This window comes from Zootoca vivipara, chromosome 10, assembly GCF_963506605.1.
Source record: "Zootoca vivipara chromosome 10, rZooViv1.1, whole genome shotgun sequence".
In the NCBI taxonomy this organism is placed as follows: Eukaryota; Metazoa; Chordata; class Lepidosauria; order Squamata; family Lacertidae; genus Zootoca; species Zootoca vivipara.
In genome coordinates this window covers 41,468,661-41,482,226 of record NC_083285.1, presented here as the reverse complement: position 1 = coordinate 41,482,226, position 13,566 = coordinate 41,468,661, and the positions used below count along the sequence as shown (strand labels likewise).

The window sequence follows — 13,566 nt, the reverse complement described above, 5'->3', positions numbered from 1 at the left end:
AGATGTTTTGGACTACAATTCCCATCACCCCTGACCACTGGTCCTCTTAGCTAGGGATCATGGGAGATGTAGGCCAAAACATCTGGAGGGCCGCAGTTTGGGGATGCCTGATCCAGCATCTGCAAAATCTCTTCTGATTCAGATGGATGGAGAGGTATGAACTGACTCTCGTCGGCATACTGATGGCACTATGTCCCAAATTCTTGGATGACAGCTCCTAGGGGCTTCATATAGGTACTGGTAGTGAACAGCAAGGGGGACAGAATGCACCAAGTGCAATGGGGCTAAGCAGGAGTCCCCCAGAGCTGATCTCACATAGCAACCTGCAAGTAGGAGCAGAACTACCATAACACAGAGGCCCCAGCTCCCAACCCACAGAACCAAATTAATCTTTAACTGGGTCACTGTTGTCTTTTTTAAAGACTTTAGTTGGTGGCAATGGTACCATCTTGACCACAATGCCCATGGTGATGGGAGGGCAGGAGAAGATGCCCATCAAGCAGGTGCCTGGTGGTGCCAAGCAACCAGAACCACCAAAGGAAGGAGAGAGGCGAACAACCCATAATATAATTGAGAAGCGGTACCGATCATCTATAAATGACAAGATCATAGAATTGAAGGACCTAGTCATGGGAACAGATGCAAAGGTATGAGTTGCTTTGTGGCTGAAAGCAAAAAGACTGCTGTGATTTCAAACCCAGTTGACAATATGCTTGCAAGTCATAATTTTCTGCTCCTTTTTTATTTTCTTTATTTGAAAGTTAGAAAAATACATAATTATATGTGCACTAAACGTGGTGAGACGTAAATAAAAGAGATAAAAATATATATTGTGGTATTAATATGCCTAGATTCTGCTTCTTAGTGAGATTATCAGTCTTTGCTCAGTCAATATGGAGTTTTGGTCTCCCATGATAGATGCTAAAAGTATTTGATTTGAATCCATTTAGTATTCTTCCCTGTGATTGGGGAAATCATTGCAGCTTTCGTGTAGAAGCATGTGCTGAAAGAGCATTTGGTGGCGTTATTGATAAAAATTATTATTCATTCTCTTTAATGTATGCACGTTATTTGCAGATGCACAAGTCAGGTGTACTGAGGAAGGCCATTGACTACATTAAATACCTACAGCAGGTTAACCATAAGCTGCGTCAAGAGAACATGGTCCTGAAGCTTGCTAATCAGAAAAACAGTAAGTGTTTGGTGGCTATTTAAGTGCCTTTGACCTCCTTCACTGTTTGATGACATATATTATTGGTTGCCCAATTTTGTGTGGGCAGGTGAAGCAAGGGAAAGCATGAAGGTGAAAGGAAACTGAATTGTGAATGTGAGTAGTTAATCTTTGCAATCTCTGGTCTTTTTAGAGCTGTTGAAGGGGTTTGACCTAAGCACTTTGGTGGACAATGATGTGGACCTGAAGATGGATGACTTCAACCAAAATGCTCTGTTGATGTCTCCTCCGGCCTCTGACACAGGGTCACAAGCAGGGTTTTCCCCTTATTCTATTGATTCAGAACCAGGAAGCCCATTGCTGGATGATGCGAAGGTAGTCGACATCCTAAAACATTCTACAGAGGGTAGCGTGCATAAGGGTTGCATGTTATTTGTAGACATGGGTGATGTGTGCTGGTTGAGCTGGAGATCATGGGCTTGGCATTAAATGCTGTAATGAACTATAGTTCTAGAGGAAGATGTGACTCAGAATACAAAGGTTAATCAGTTCCATGACATTGTCATCCCTGGCTAGTTTGGGCTGTCATTGTGTGAAGTCCAAAAAGTCCCAAAGCCTAATAATACAATATTTCGTCCCACTTTTAATAAAAAGGTTGACGTAACTCTGCTGTCTCCCCTTCTTCTCTTGCCTCTTAACAGGAGTGAGAATAGGAAGAACAAATGTTGTGCACAATTTATAGATATAAATTGGTTGGCTGCAACAATAACACTAGCTCTCCTTCTGATTCAGCACACTCAGAAACGTGTTGAGGCATGATAGCGGAGATTGTTCTCATAACCATGTTTGAAATGCTATGATAAATTGTGAACATCAGTCAATTCTTATACATTCTCAGTAGGCCGGGAACAATTAATTATCTTCACTGTTTCACAGTTCTCTTGCTCTCTAACAAATCATCCTCTACCACCATGGTCTAGGTTAAAGATGAACCTGACTCTCCAGCTGCCGCTCTTGGAATGGTGGACCGCTCACGGATGCTGCTTTGTGCTCTTACGTTCCTCTGTCTCTCCTTCAACCCTCTAACATCCCTTCTGGAGGGCCAAAGGACAGTTGACTCTGATGGTTCTGTACATCATAGCTCAGGGAGGAGTATGCTGTCAATAAATTCAGGTACTGTCAGAAACCCAGTCTTTCAGTATACTTCAGTATACATCTCCATGCTGCTTGTTTGGTGTTTGGAGTTCTTGAAGGCTCACATATACACTAGCTGAAAACAGACAGTAGTAGTGACACTGGGGAAATGAAGTGTTATTTATTTGCTTTTTTTATTAAATGGTGTTATTTATTTGTATGCCCCCTTTCCATAGTTAAAACGATACTCGAGGTTGCTTACATCAAAGCATTTACACCATTCATTCATATATCAACACTGGCCACTTCATTGGTTGGATACTGAGAAATCCGTGCATTGTATATTAAAGTAATGATTTGACCCTTGTTACGATGTTCTCTAAAGAATTGTGCAAGGCACTTCTTTGCATGTTTACTGAGAAGTAAGCTGCGTTGTGTTCAGGGAAACTCACTCCTAAGGAAACTTGTATAGGGTTGCAGCCTTCATCTTTTCTGAGTTTTACTAGTTCTTTTTAAAACCCCATCCTCATAGCACTTCTGCAAGACATGGGAGTTATTAAATGGGATTCTTACAAGAATCACATAGTATAGCTACAATGTGAAATAATTTTTATCTGTTTGAGTAAAATTCTGCATTTGTAGATCCAGTACGGATTGTGTTGCACATTTTGAACATACTATAACACACACACACCCCTGTAATCCCAACTTTAGCAATGCAGTTTATTTGGGACTCAGGGCCAATACACCCTATTGGCTAAGCCCCCACCTCCTTATATGCACAGCTTTTTTACATAATTAAAATTCATCCCAGGCTTGTTATTTTAAGATGTTACCTCATCCATCTCCCCTCTGCCCCCCCCTTTCATATCTCTTCTGGCACCATCCTCTGTAGGCTCTGGTGGCTGGTTTGGCTGGATGATGCCCACTCTGATCCTGTGGCTTGTGAACGGTGTTATTGTCCTGAGTGTGTTCATAAAACTCCTAGTACATGGAGAGCCAGTGACCCGACTGCACTCCCGGTCATCAGTTACTTTCTGGCGGCATCGGAAACAAGCAGACCTGGATTTAGCTAAGGTAGGTCAAGTTTTTGCTTCAGAAAACAAATTTTGTTTCTTTCCTAGTTTGTCTTCTGGAGCAGTACTGAACAGGTAGCACCTCAAAGTGCAGATCAACTCTCTAGAGAGGCTTGTGCACTTGGGATTCCAAGCATTTGTCCTCCTTCTGAAACACTTGTATGGTAAAAGACTCTGGAGCTCTTTAGTTCTCCACTTTTGTCCTTTCAGAAAGCCCAAATAAAATATTTTTGAATTGCCACACTCAGCTTTAGCTGTGTAAAGCAATCTTGGTTTTTGCCATGGGCCTGGGGTAAATTTGAATTTTGCAACTGAAGCTAATTGTAAAAGTGGCCAGATTGTAACAGATTTACCTGAAGGTTTGAGGTAATATCTCCAGTAAAGGTATTTCAGAACATCAGTTACTATTTCAATCTTTCTTTATATACCTGTCACGGTGGTCGGAATAGGCTACTTCAGAGTAACGACTCTACACAGCTCTGCATTTTATCTTTTATTGGTGCTGAGTATTTACAGTGCTGATGGCAGTGCTATTTACAAAGACACATCTGTTCAGCTTGAATCAGAACCTCCAAGTGGCTTTTGGCGCGTCTTGCGCCAGCATAACAACTTGGGGAGACCCATCCTCTTCCCCCGACGCTTTCTGCGAAGTTCCGGAGTTGGGGGGACTGGTCTGCCCCCCTTCCTTCCCCCTTCCTGTCCCACCTGGGACGATGGCTCTTCTACCCTGCCAGAGCCTTGGACACCACTTCCTGTTTCCCCACTTGAGCTGGAGCTTTCCCTCTTTTCAGCCTCGCTCGGGGCTGGGCTGGAACTCAGGAGGGGAGGGGCTTCGCGATATCCCTTGCCCCTCACATCACCGTTAGCATATTTGAATAAGATAGAGAAAAAAAGGCAGTTCAAAAGTTACTGTCAGTTTGTAAAACTGTTTTTTTGTAAACCCCTTAGAGATTTTCTCATCAAGCAGTATATACGTTTTGCTACATAAATAAATGTAGAAATAGATTTAAGTGGTGACAAAGAGAAGAGACCAAAAATGCAGCCTTAGGGTCAAAGATGCTGGATCTTTCAAGGCTAGGCTAAGGTGATTATGCTTGATTGTGTAAGTTTCCACATGCCATCTCAGAGAGTCTCTGAAGTCACTAGACTCTCACAAGTCTTTGCTGCCCCTTCAGCATTTCTGTTTTGGTTTTGTGTCTACAGGAAGATTTTACTGCTGCTGCATCAAACTTACAGACTTGTCTGTCTGCCCTGGGCCGAGCATTGCCTGCCTCTCGTTTAGACTTGGCCTGCGGCCTGTCCTGGAACGTTATCCGCTACAGTCTCCAAAAATTGGGGTTGGTGCGTTGGTTGCTGAAGAGGACATCTCGGCAGAGGCGAGCAACAGAAGCACCTGCGGGTTTTGAGGATGAAGCCAAAACTAGTGCGCGTGATGCAGCGCTAGCCTATCATAAGCTCCACCAGCTCCATATCACAGGTAAGTGGAAAAGGGAGAAGGTGGCTGCTTCTTTGAGTGGCTAGTGTGATGACCTAGACTTATCTATGTACTTTGACTATGCTCAATAGAACATTTAAAAAACCTAAGTGCAGAGTGTGATTCATTTTAGCTTGATGATACAAGTAGTGCTGTACTCTTCTTTTGGGGGGGGGAGGTGTCTTGTTAGATTTATTCTTACCTGAAAACCAGCTGCTGCTGCTGGGTCCCTGGCTTGGGACTCCGCATGGCGCGGTGCTGCTGGGCGTTTTGTTGGGGTTGCAGCAGCAGCAGCCGCCGGTTCCGGGCGCCAACCCGACAGGCCTCCTCGTCTTCCTTGGCGCCCTCCAGAACTGCACCTATCACTATGGCTTATTTTCGGGGTATGGCTTATATTTCGCAAACGCTTGAAAATCCTGCCATGGCTACGTCTTATTTTCGGAGAAACACGGTATGTACCTGCAACTCAGGATAGCACTCGATGCATCTGGTAGGCTGCAGCCCACAAGATCTTGTGACACAATTAATTTGTCCAGTGATGCTGAGTGTTAGAAGATTCAGGAAGAAAATATTCCAAGGAAATACCCCTTCATACAGCGGTATTTGAGCTTCTGCATGACTGTCTTTGGTGCAAGAGTCTATCTGTAAATTATTTTAAAGGAGATGACGCTTTGTCCTCTGTTTTCTGGTGCAGGTAAGCTACCATCCAGCTCTGCCTACTCAGGATTGCACATGGCTCTGTGTGCTGTGAATCTGGCTGAATGTGCAGAAGAGAAGATTTCACCAAGCACACTAGCAGAGATTCATCTGACTGCTGCAGTTGGCTTGAAGACCCGCTGTGGTGGCAAACTGGGCTTCCTGGCGGTGAGTAAATCTCTTTCAAGCCTCCCACCAGAATTTAGAACAAGTATGTATGGTGGCATATTTCAACTGACCTCACGGTTTTGCGCGTGAATGGAAGTGGCTTTTAAGTTGATCTGTATAATTAACTTTATGCAGAATTACTATCCTTGAGTCAAAGGCATGCACAGCTTTCCTCCAGCACCATATATTACCATGGCACTTTTTCTTTCTTACCAGAGTTATTTCTTAAGTCAAGCCCAGAGCTTGTGTAGTTCTGAGCGCAGTGCCATCCCTGACTCTTTGCGTTGGTTGTGTCACCCATTGGGGCAAAAGTTTTTTGTGGAGCGGAACTGGACAGTGAAAACAGCTGCCAAGGAGAGTCTATATTGCACTCAGAGGAACCCAGGTGAGACCCAGCAGGATTGTGAATACATTGCCCTAAGTCTGCCATCCAAGTTATGGGACAGCATTATGCACGTGTATGCTCACTCTCTCTAGCCAATTCTTGCTTGAAAGCTTTTGGTGCTGTAAGAAATTGTGGAACATTGACTGAGCAATCAATTGGACAATTTCCCATATGATGGAGTTCTTTCTGCAAAGAACTTCTCTGCCCAAACAGATTTTTATTTATTATTTCATTTATATCCCAGCTTCACTCCAACCAGCTCAAGGTGGTATTCTCACAGCAACCCTGTGAGGTTTGTTAAGCTGAGAGTTGGTGACTGGCCTAAGGTCGCCCAGTGAGCTTCATGACCCAAGTGCGGTTTTGATCCCAGGTCCTAATACCATATTTTGAACCCTGCATAACATGGCAAGGGTTTGCACCTGATTATTTCTGATGGATACCTGCGTACTACTAGGGAAGCAGCCCTGAATCTTTTGTAACTTATTGAGAAAAGGAAGTAAAAGCAAATGAAGCTGATTGTTTTTTCATCTACAGCTGATCCCATTGCACAGGTGCACCAGGCATTCTGTGAGAACCTCCTGGAGAGAGCTGTGGAATCCCTTGTGAAACCTCAGGTTCCAAAGGGGGCTGCAGGACATGATGATGAAGAGCCCTGGTAAGCTGCAATTCAGTCCCTACCCTATTGGCATTTTTCTCAGGTTGAGTAGCCGATTCTGACTGACTGCTCTGTCAGTTCCTGTAGCCCAGCAGGTGGGATGAAGGGTAGCCTGTTTCCCCGAAAATAAGCCATACCCCCAAAATAAGACATAGTGATAGGCGCAGTTCTGGAGGGCGCCAAGGAAGAGGCGAGGCTGGACGCGTAATAAAAATAAGACATCCCCTGAAAATAAGCCATAGTGTGTCTTCTTGAAGAAAAATAAATATATGACAGTGTCTTATTTTCGGGGAAACACGGTAGCAGCGCAGATTTCATCTCTTTGGTTAGGAGCAATGTGGCAGGGCCAACAGAATAAAATTCCTGACATAATACAGACACTTGAATCAAATTCATCTGCCATACCTATTGCCTATGTGGTAAAGGGCAAATTCTCCTAGCAATTTATAACTGAATTGCAGTTAATGGATTAGTGCAGGTGTAGCATGCAGTTTTAAGGGCAACAGTCAAGCTCAACAGGTTCATCAGCAAATTATTTCTGTTTTGGAGACAGAAGCACAGAGAAATGCTTAGTATGCTGCTGGATTGTTGAGAGTTCTATGATAAAAGAAAGTTCCCCAACAGAACTTGAATAATAGCAATTTGCAGAGCAAGGAGAGAGCTGGTAACCAGTCACTCTTACTAAGAATAGCCAGGATGCGGGTGGTGCTGTAGTCTAAACCACTGAGTCTCTTGGGCTTTACTGATCAGAAGGTTGGCGGTTTGAATCCCCGCAACGGGGTGAGCTCCCGTTGCTCTGTCCCAGCTCCTGCCAACCTAGCAGTTCAAAAGCACGCCAGTGTAAGTCGATAAATGTAGAAGGTAAATGGTGTTTTTGTGCACTCTGGTTTCCGTCACGGTGTTCCGTTACACCAGAAGTGGTTTATTCATGCTGGCAACATGACCCAGAAAGCTGTCTGTGGACAAATGCCGGCTCCCTCGGCCTGCAAGCGAGATGGGCACTGCAACCCCATAGTCACCTTTGACTGGGCGTACCCGTCCAGGGGTCCTTTACCTTACCTTACTAAGTATATTAAGTTGCACACGTTAAACTGATGCACTGTGGAAATGTGTTGCATTGTCTTTACTGGTAAAAGTCTGATTTCTGCTTGTGCTTGTAGTGAATTCTCTAATGCTTTGGAATACCTGAAGTTACTCAACTCTTTTGTGGACTCTTTGGGAATTGGAACACCACCCTTCACTGGAAATTCTGTGTTGAGGTCTGCACTGGGTAAGTGTGAAGGATTGCGCAGTGTCCCATCTTTTTCAGTTTCATGCTGGAGATCTGCAAGCATTCGCTGCTGAGTTAGTGTTCTAAACTTAATTCAGCTGCAACATTAATTAATGCTGCCCAATTGATCAAAAATGTATCTTAAGTCAATGATATTTCTCTTAAATCCATAAAGGCCAAACTTTTCAATTTTTTGAAATTTCAAACTCTCATAACTAAACAAACCTGTTTGTTAAAATTTAAAGTTTAGATTTAAACTTAGTTTTGATAATTCAACAAGTGTACAAAATATTAAGAAAATTGGATGCCATGAGGTAAAAAATAGGACCATATCTTCAATCTTCCATGTGACAGCTCTTTAAATATTTGAAGATGGCTATCCTATCTCATAAGGGACCCAGATGGCGCTGTGGGTTAAACCACAGAGTCTAAGGCTTGCTGATCAGAAGGTCGGTGGTTCGAATCCCTGCAATGGCGTGAGCTCCCGTTGCTCGGTCCCAGCTCCTGCCAACCTAGCAGTTCGAAAGCACATTAAAGTGCAAGTAGATAAATAGGGACCGCTCCGGCGGGAAGGTAAACAGTGTTTCCGTGCACTGCTCTGGTTCACCAGAAGCAGCTTCGTCATGCTGGCCACATGACCCGGAAGCTGTCTGCGGACAAACGCCGGCTCCCTCGGCCTATAGAGCGAGATGAGCGCCGCAACCCCAGAGTTGGACACGACTGGACCTGATGGTCAGGGGCCCCTTTACCTTTATCCTATCTCATCTCAGTCTAAACATAGCCAATTCCCTCAACCATTCCTCATATGAGGAAGACACCTGCTGATATGAAGAGATAAAAAATTGAGCAGGTGGAATTTTCCTGATATCCCATGATAATTCTCTTTTAGATGCAGTGCAGTTTCTGCTTTTTAAGACAAGCAAGTGTCCAATCACATGTCAGTGATAGTATTCTACATTGATCATGGTGAGATTTGATCAGCAGCTGAGTGGAGACCTCTAGAGGAGAGTTCAGTACTTATGTAGATCTCGGGTTTTTTCTGCAGAGATCAGTACTTACGGCCTCCTCAGCTAAGATCTGAAAGTAAATACCTTTGACCACTTAATGGTTTTGTGGAACACACCGTGAGAGCTGGTAACTCAGCCAAGAGGTTACTGAGTCTTGTAAATTCTGGTTAGTGACTCCATTCCCAAGGCAGAAGCATTTTAAATGAGATGCATATGTTGGCAGGGTGGTACTGGGCAGCTTGTCTCTGGTTGCTGCTGCTGTTGTTCCCTTCTGCTGAAGCAGTAAGATGAAAGGGGGAGTGTCTGGCAAGATGCTTGGTTTTGTACCAGCCTGTGTGTCAGTGGAATCATCATCAGCAGGTGGATGGTACCCAACTCTGCAGGGTGGCATTCACTATTGTGCCCTGACTTCAGCAACAAAGGGAGTTGAAACAAAATAAAAAAATTCCTTCCAGTAGCACCTTAGAGACCAACTAAGTTTGTCATTGGTATGAGCTTTCGTGTGCATGCACACTCTTGTCACAAGCCTAGCACACCTTGTCTGCCCCAAATGTCCGTTTTGGCTTTCTTCTTTCCCACTATTTGTGCCTTTGTACAAGTTCAACATCACAATCTGGAAGTCTTTTGGCACCCTGGGCAGGTTTACTTCAAGGAAGGGCTCACCCAGAAGCATTACTGTGATGGTATCATGCTGCTCAGCACCCCTTTGCCCCTGCCCGCTTTCCCAAGTTAGACCCTGGGCATTTCAAAGCAGCTGCTTAAATCAGATCTGAGCAGGTCTTGCCGGAAACTGACCTTTTCAGCACTGTCCTCCTTGTAAGGGTCCTCCCTCCTACCAGCAAGCAACCTCACACTATTCTAGTTCCTGGTAAGTTCATTTTCATTACACAGAAATGTGTGTGACTGGGACCTGATGCCATTCTTCAAAATGAAAAGTAGATCCAAGATGAAAATTTAGAACAGAGAACTGTGTGGGTGTGTGACTTTTCCCTGCCTACCATTTTCTTACTCCAAATTGCCTTCCTCCCATGGCTGGCTCCCCTTCTCAGCAGCAAGGGTTTCGGTGTGCTTGAATGTACTTACGTAGGTTTATAGGGGGAAGGAGCTTGAAGTAAGGAAACAGTGGATGGGGAAAAGATTCCTCTTTCCTGAAGCCATTTTTCATTAAAACAAAACCTGTTGAGATTAGCATTGGTGAGAGTGTCTCATATTTATTGTTATTTTGTCTCTGCGTACCTAGGCCCTGATGTGGTGTGCAGGTGGTGGTCATCCGCAATCACAATGACAATCAGCTGGCTCAGGGGTGATGATGCAGCCGTGAGATCCCAGTTTACCAACGTGGAGCGAATTCCTAAATGTTTGGAGATGATGGAGTGTGTGGCCTTTTTGTATTACTCTCACAATTGCCTTTTGTCACTTTAAGTAGTTTCCAAACTGAGCTGCAGTATTTTGAGATTGTATTAACTGAAAGTACCAGCTAGCAGGCACTGGGGTGGTGAATGCAGAGACTCTTCTAAGTGTGAGATGCAGGGAGGAGTTGATCTCATCCAGCTGTGGCCACCTGGGTACTCGGTGCAGCATCAGGCCGGACTTGAGGGTTAGGGAGGGGGAGTTGCTTTGGTCTATAGAGAGATTCTCTCTCCCTTCAGGCTCTCTATCCAGTTGGGTTGGTGGATCTAGAGCAGGCATTCCCCAGACTGCGGCCCTCCAGATGTTTTGGCCTACAGCTCCCATGATCCCTAGCTAACAGGACCAGTGGTCGGGGAAGATGGGAATTGTAGTCCAAAACATCTGGAGGGCCGAAGTTTGGGGGTGCCTGATCTAGAGTGTGTGTTCCTTGCATTGGGAATCAGAACAGATTAGATTCTGCTGGTTAACTGCCCATCTCACTGCCCAGTAGTCTTTTTGCCTGAGCTGACAAATCTGGTCTTAGAGGTGGTGTTGAGGATTTCTATACTGCTGGTGAGGCATTTCTTCATGTGCCGCCTCAAGAAGTCCAGAGAAGGGGCAACATGAGAATGAGCTTTTTCTGCATTGGCTCCCTGTTTGTGGAATGCTCTCCCCAGAGAGGCTCACCTGGCACCTTCATTATACACCTTTAGGTGCCAGACAAAATCATTCCTCTTCTCCCAGGCCCTTGGCTAATCTAAGCAATCTGTTGCCTTTTAAATTGTCTCTGTGTTGGGGAGGTTGTTTTTGTTTGTTATGTTATGATGAGTGGTATAGAAATTTAATAAAATTATTATTATTATTTATTATCGCAACTTAGTTAGTGAGAGGCTTATGGAGCTTATGGAGGTGGTTGGTCCATGGCCACAATACCTTAAAGGCAATGACCTTGTTCCTGGCTTGGGATCTTTCTCTTCTCTCTTCCCCCCTTTCTAGGAATGCCCTTGTGAAAGCTGTCTTTCATGTGTGCAAAGCCATGAACGCCTCCTTGTCTAGCAAGGCAGACGGGCAGCAAAGCTCCTTTGGCCACTGTGAAAGAGCCAGCACTCACCTTTGGAATAGCCTCAACATGAGCAGTGGGGTCTCAAGCACAGGTCTCAATAACGTAAGTATCATCATCATCATCATCATCAACAACAACAACACAGTCATTTACAACTGCCTTCTCCATCTTTTCCTGAGCCAAGGCTTGTGGGCAAATGTTTAGTCATCATTCCATGTGGATCTGAGGTCAAATATCCTGGAGCTGAAGAAGCAGCAGCTAACATTTTTTTCTTCATGATTGGAGAGACAGAGAATGTTCCCTCTCCTCTTGCCCTTTTGTGTGTGTTGACTAGAGCTGCAGTGTTCCCTTTCCCACAGTAGTGCTTGAGGAGTGCATTTGTTTCCAGTGTGTTGGCTTCCAGTGCACTGCCAGAATTAGCAGGCTGAGCTCTCGTTTGGTCCTGTCCTTGTTGCTTTTAATTATGCCTCCAGGGCGAATTGTTCCTACAGAAGGCACTACATGTCTAGTCTCCTGTGGGCAAGAACAGTGTGAAGTCCTTGTATCAGGGTGTCAGCTTCACCTTCATTTCCTTGTTTCTACGAGAAGCTCGGGCTTCCCAACTTTTGGCACTGTACAAGAATCGGAGCTGATCATCACTGCTGGGTGGCAGCTGTAGTGCATTGTAGTTGCATTGCATGTTCTGGCAGTACTCGTGCAATGTTTCCGCAGTGCAGCACAGAGGTGCGCCCATTTCTCCTCTGCAGGTGGGAATCTCCCCAGCTCGCCTGGATTGAATGCTGTTCTTTCCGATTCAGTGATTTAAATGATGTGGTAGAAACTTCCTAGGAACTTTACATCTGAATTGGAAGGGGCCAAGAGGCCACCTGTACAATCCAGACCACACTGTACTGCAAGCAGAAAGAAAGCACGAGAGACGAAAGTGGAGCACATGGGTTGAAAAGCTGAGAAAAGCTATATGTGGCAGTGAAAAGGCAAATAAAGTGCCCATCGTTATCTCTATTTTGCTTAGCTGATTTCCTTTTTGGGCATGGCCTAGATGAAGCAGCAGCTGCGGCAGCCATGGCAATCTGCTGCCCAATGGCCCTTCGCCTGAGCAAGGGCCACAAGGTGACTAAGAATGGGGCAAAGTCATGCCAATGCCGTGGACACCTGACCACACCAGGTTTGTGTAAAACACGATCCAGGAAGCATGCTGCCTCGTCTCCAAAAAGATATGTGTGATGGTGCTGTTGAAGATCTCCAAAGACAAAGGCGCTCTGCAGTCCAACAAGAAAAGGGTGGGGACTTACACCCAGGCCAAGAGGAAGCAGGAGGAACTGAACAGTACCCTGGAAACAATGAGGAAAGCAGCAGCCTAGAAGGACTAGAAGCTCCCTGGCCTCCTCCCAAAGTCTCCGCAATAAAGATTATTTTGAAAACCCTGTAAAAACAACACTTCTGTTTTGCCTAGGTATTTTTGAATGAACCAAAGTGAGTCCTTCAAAATGCAGTTTGAACTGATATTAAAGATACTTTTTTGCCACCAGAGGGCGTACCAAAGTACTGTTCTGTAGAAGATGTTGATTTGTTTTGCGGTTTTTTTATCCCAAGGGTACCTTCTGAAGATCATACTGCTTCATTTTACTTCTGGCTAATTGTTGGAACCTTTGGGACACATTTTCAAGGACACTTTCTTAGCGTTCCACTGTCATCATCCTGAGCTTTGCATGGAAAGCAGGTAGCATCTGGTCATGGCAAGCAAATTGTTAGTGGGCAAGGTCAGGTTAAGCAGGTAAAGTCCAGCCAAGGCAAAGTCATGTAGAAAAAGCTATTTTCTGGAAAGGGCAGCCAAAACAGAATCTGTAGACTGACCAGACCTGTCGTGTGGCTGGCTCTGCCTCCCTGGCAGAGCTGTAGTTGGGTTGCTAAAGGATCCTTGCCTGATTTTGCTATCTTGTGACTCCTGCAAGGCTAGAGAGATGGGGATATTGCAGGGGAAACGTTCTCTGAGTCCATAGATGGTGGCAGGGCTGTGTCCTCCAGCTGGCAGATCTCTGAATAAGGTACTGATCGTTTCCCAGAAGTGGTTTGAGCCT

General features: G+C 44.9%; 1 protein-coding gene and 1 pseudogene across 2 annotated transcripts in view; both read left to right on the top strand.

The window, feature by feature from the left end:
• The window catches only part of SREBF2 (sterol regulatory element binding transcription factor 2), a 36,079-nt gene that overhangs the window by 16,671 nt on the left and 5,842 nt on the right, over positions 1-13,566 (top strand). For both annotated transcript variants that reach the window (XM_060279788.1, XM_035127116.2), the window contains 12 exons: positions 423-647; positions 1,078-1,192; positions 1,365-1,546; positions 2,152-2,344; positions 3,201-3,382; positions 4,585-4,858; positions 5,550-5,719; positions 5,936-6,104; positions 6,639-6,759; positions 7,920-8,029; positions 10,277-10,409; positions 11,422-11,590. In XM_060279788.1, coding sequence (XP_060135771.1) covers positions 423-647; positions 1,078-1,192; positions 1,365-1,546; positions 2,152-2,344; positions 3,201-3,382; positions 4,585-4,858; positions 5,550-5,719; positions 5,936-6,104; positions 6,639-6,759; positions 7,920-8,029; positions 10,277-10,409; positions 11,422-11,590 — 2,043 coding nt within the window. The remainder of the gene's footprint in view (positions 1-422; positions 648-1,077; positions 1,193-1,364; positions 1,547-2,151; positions 2,345-3,200; positions 3,383-4,584; positions 4,859-5,549; positions 5,720-5,935; positions 6,105-6,638; positions 6,760-7,919; positions 8,030-10,276; positions 10,410-11,421; positions 11,591-13,566) is intronic.
• Positions 11,597-12,858, top strand: LOC118090842 (large ribosomal subunit protein eL36-like; annotated as a pseudogene).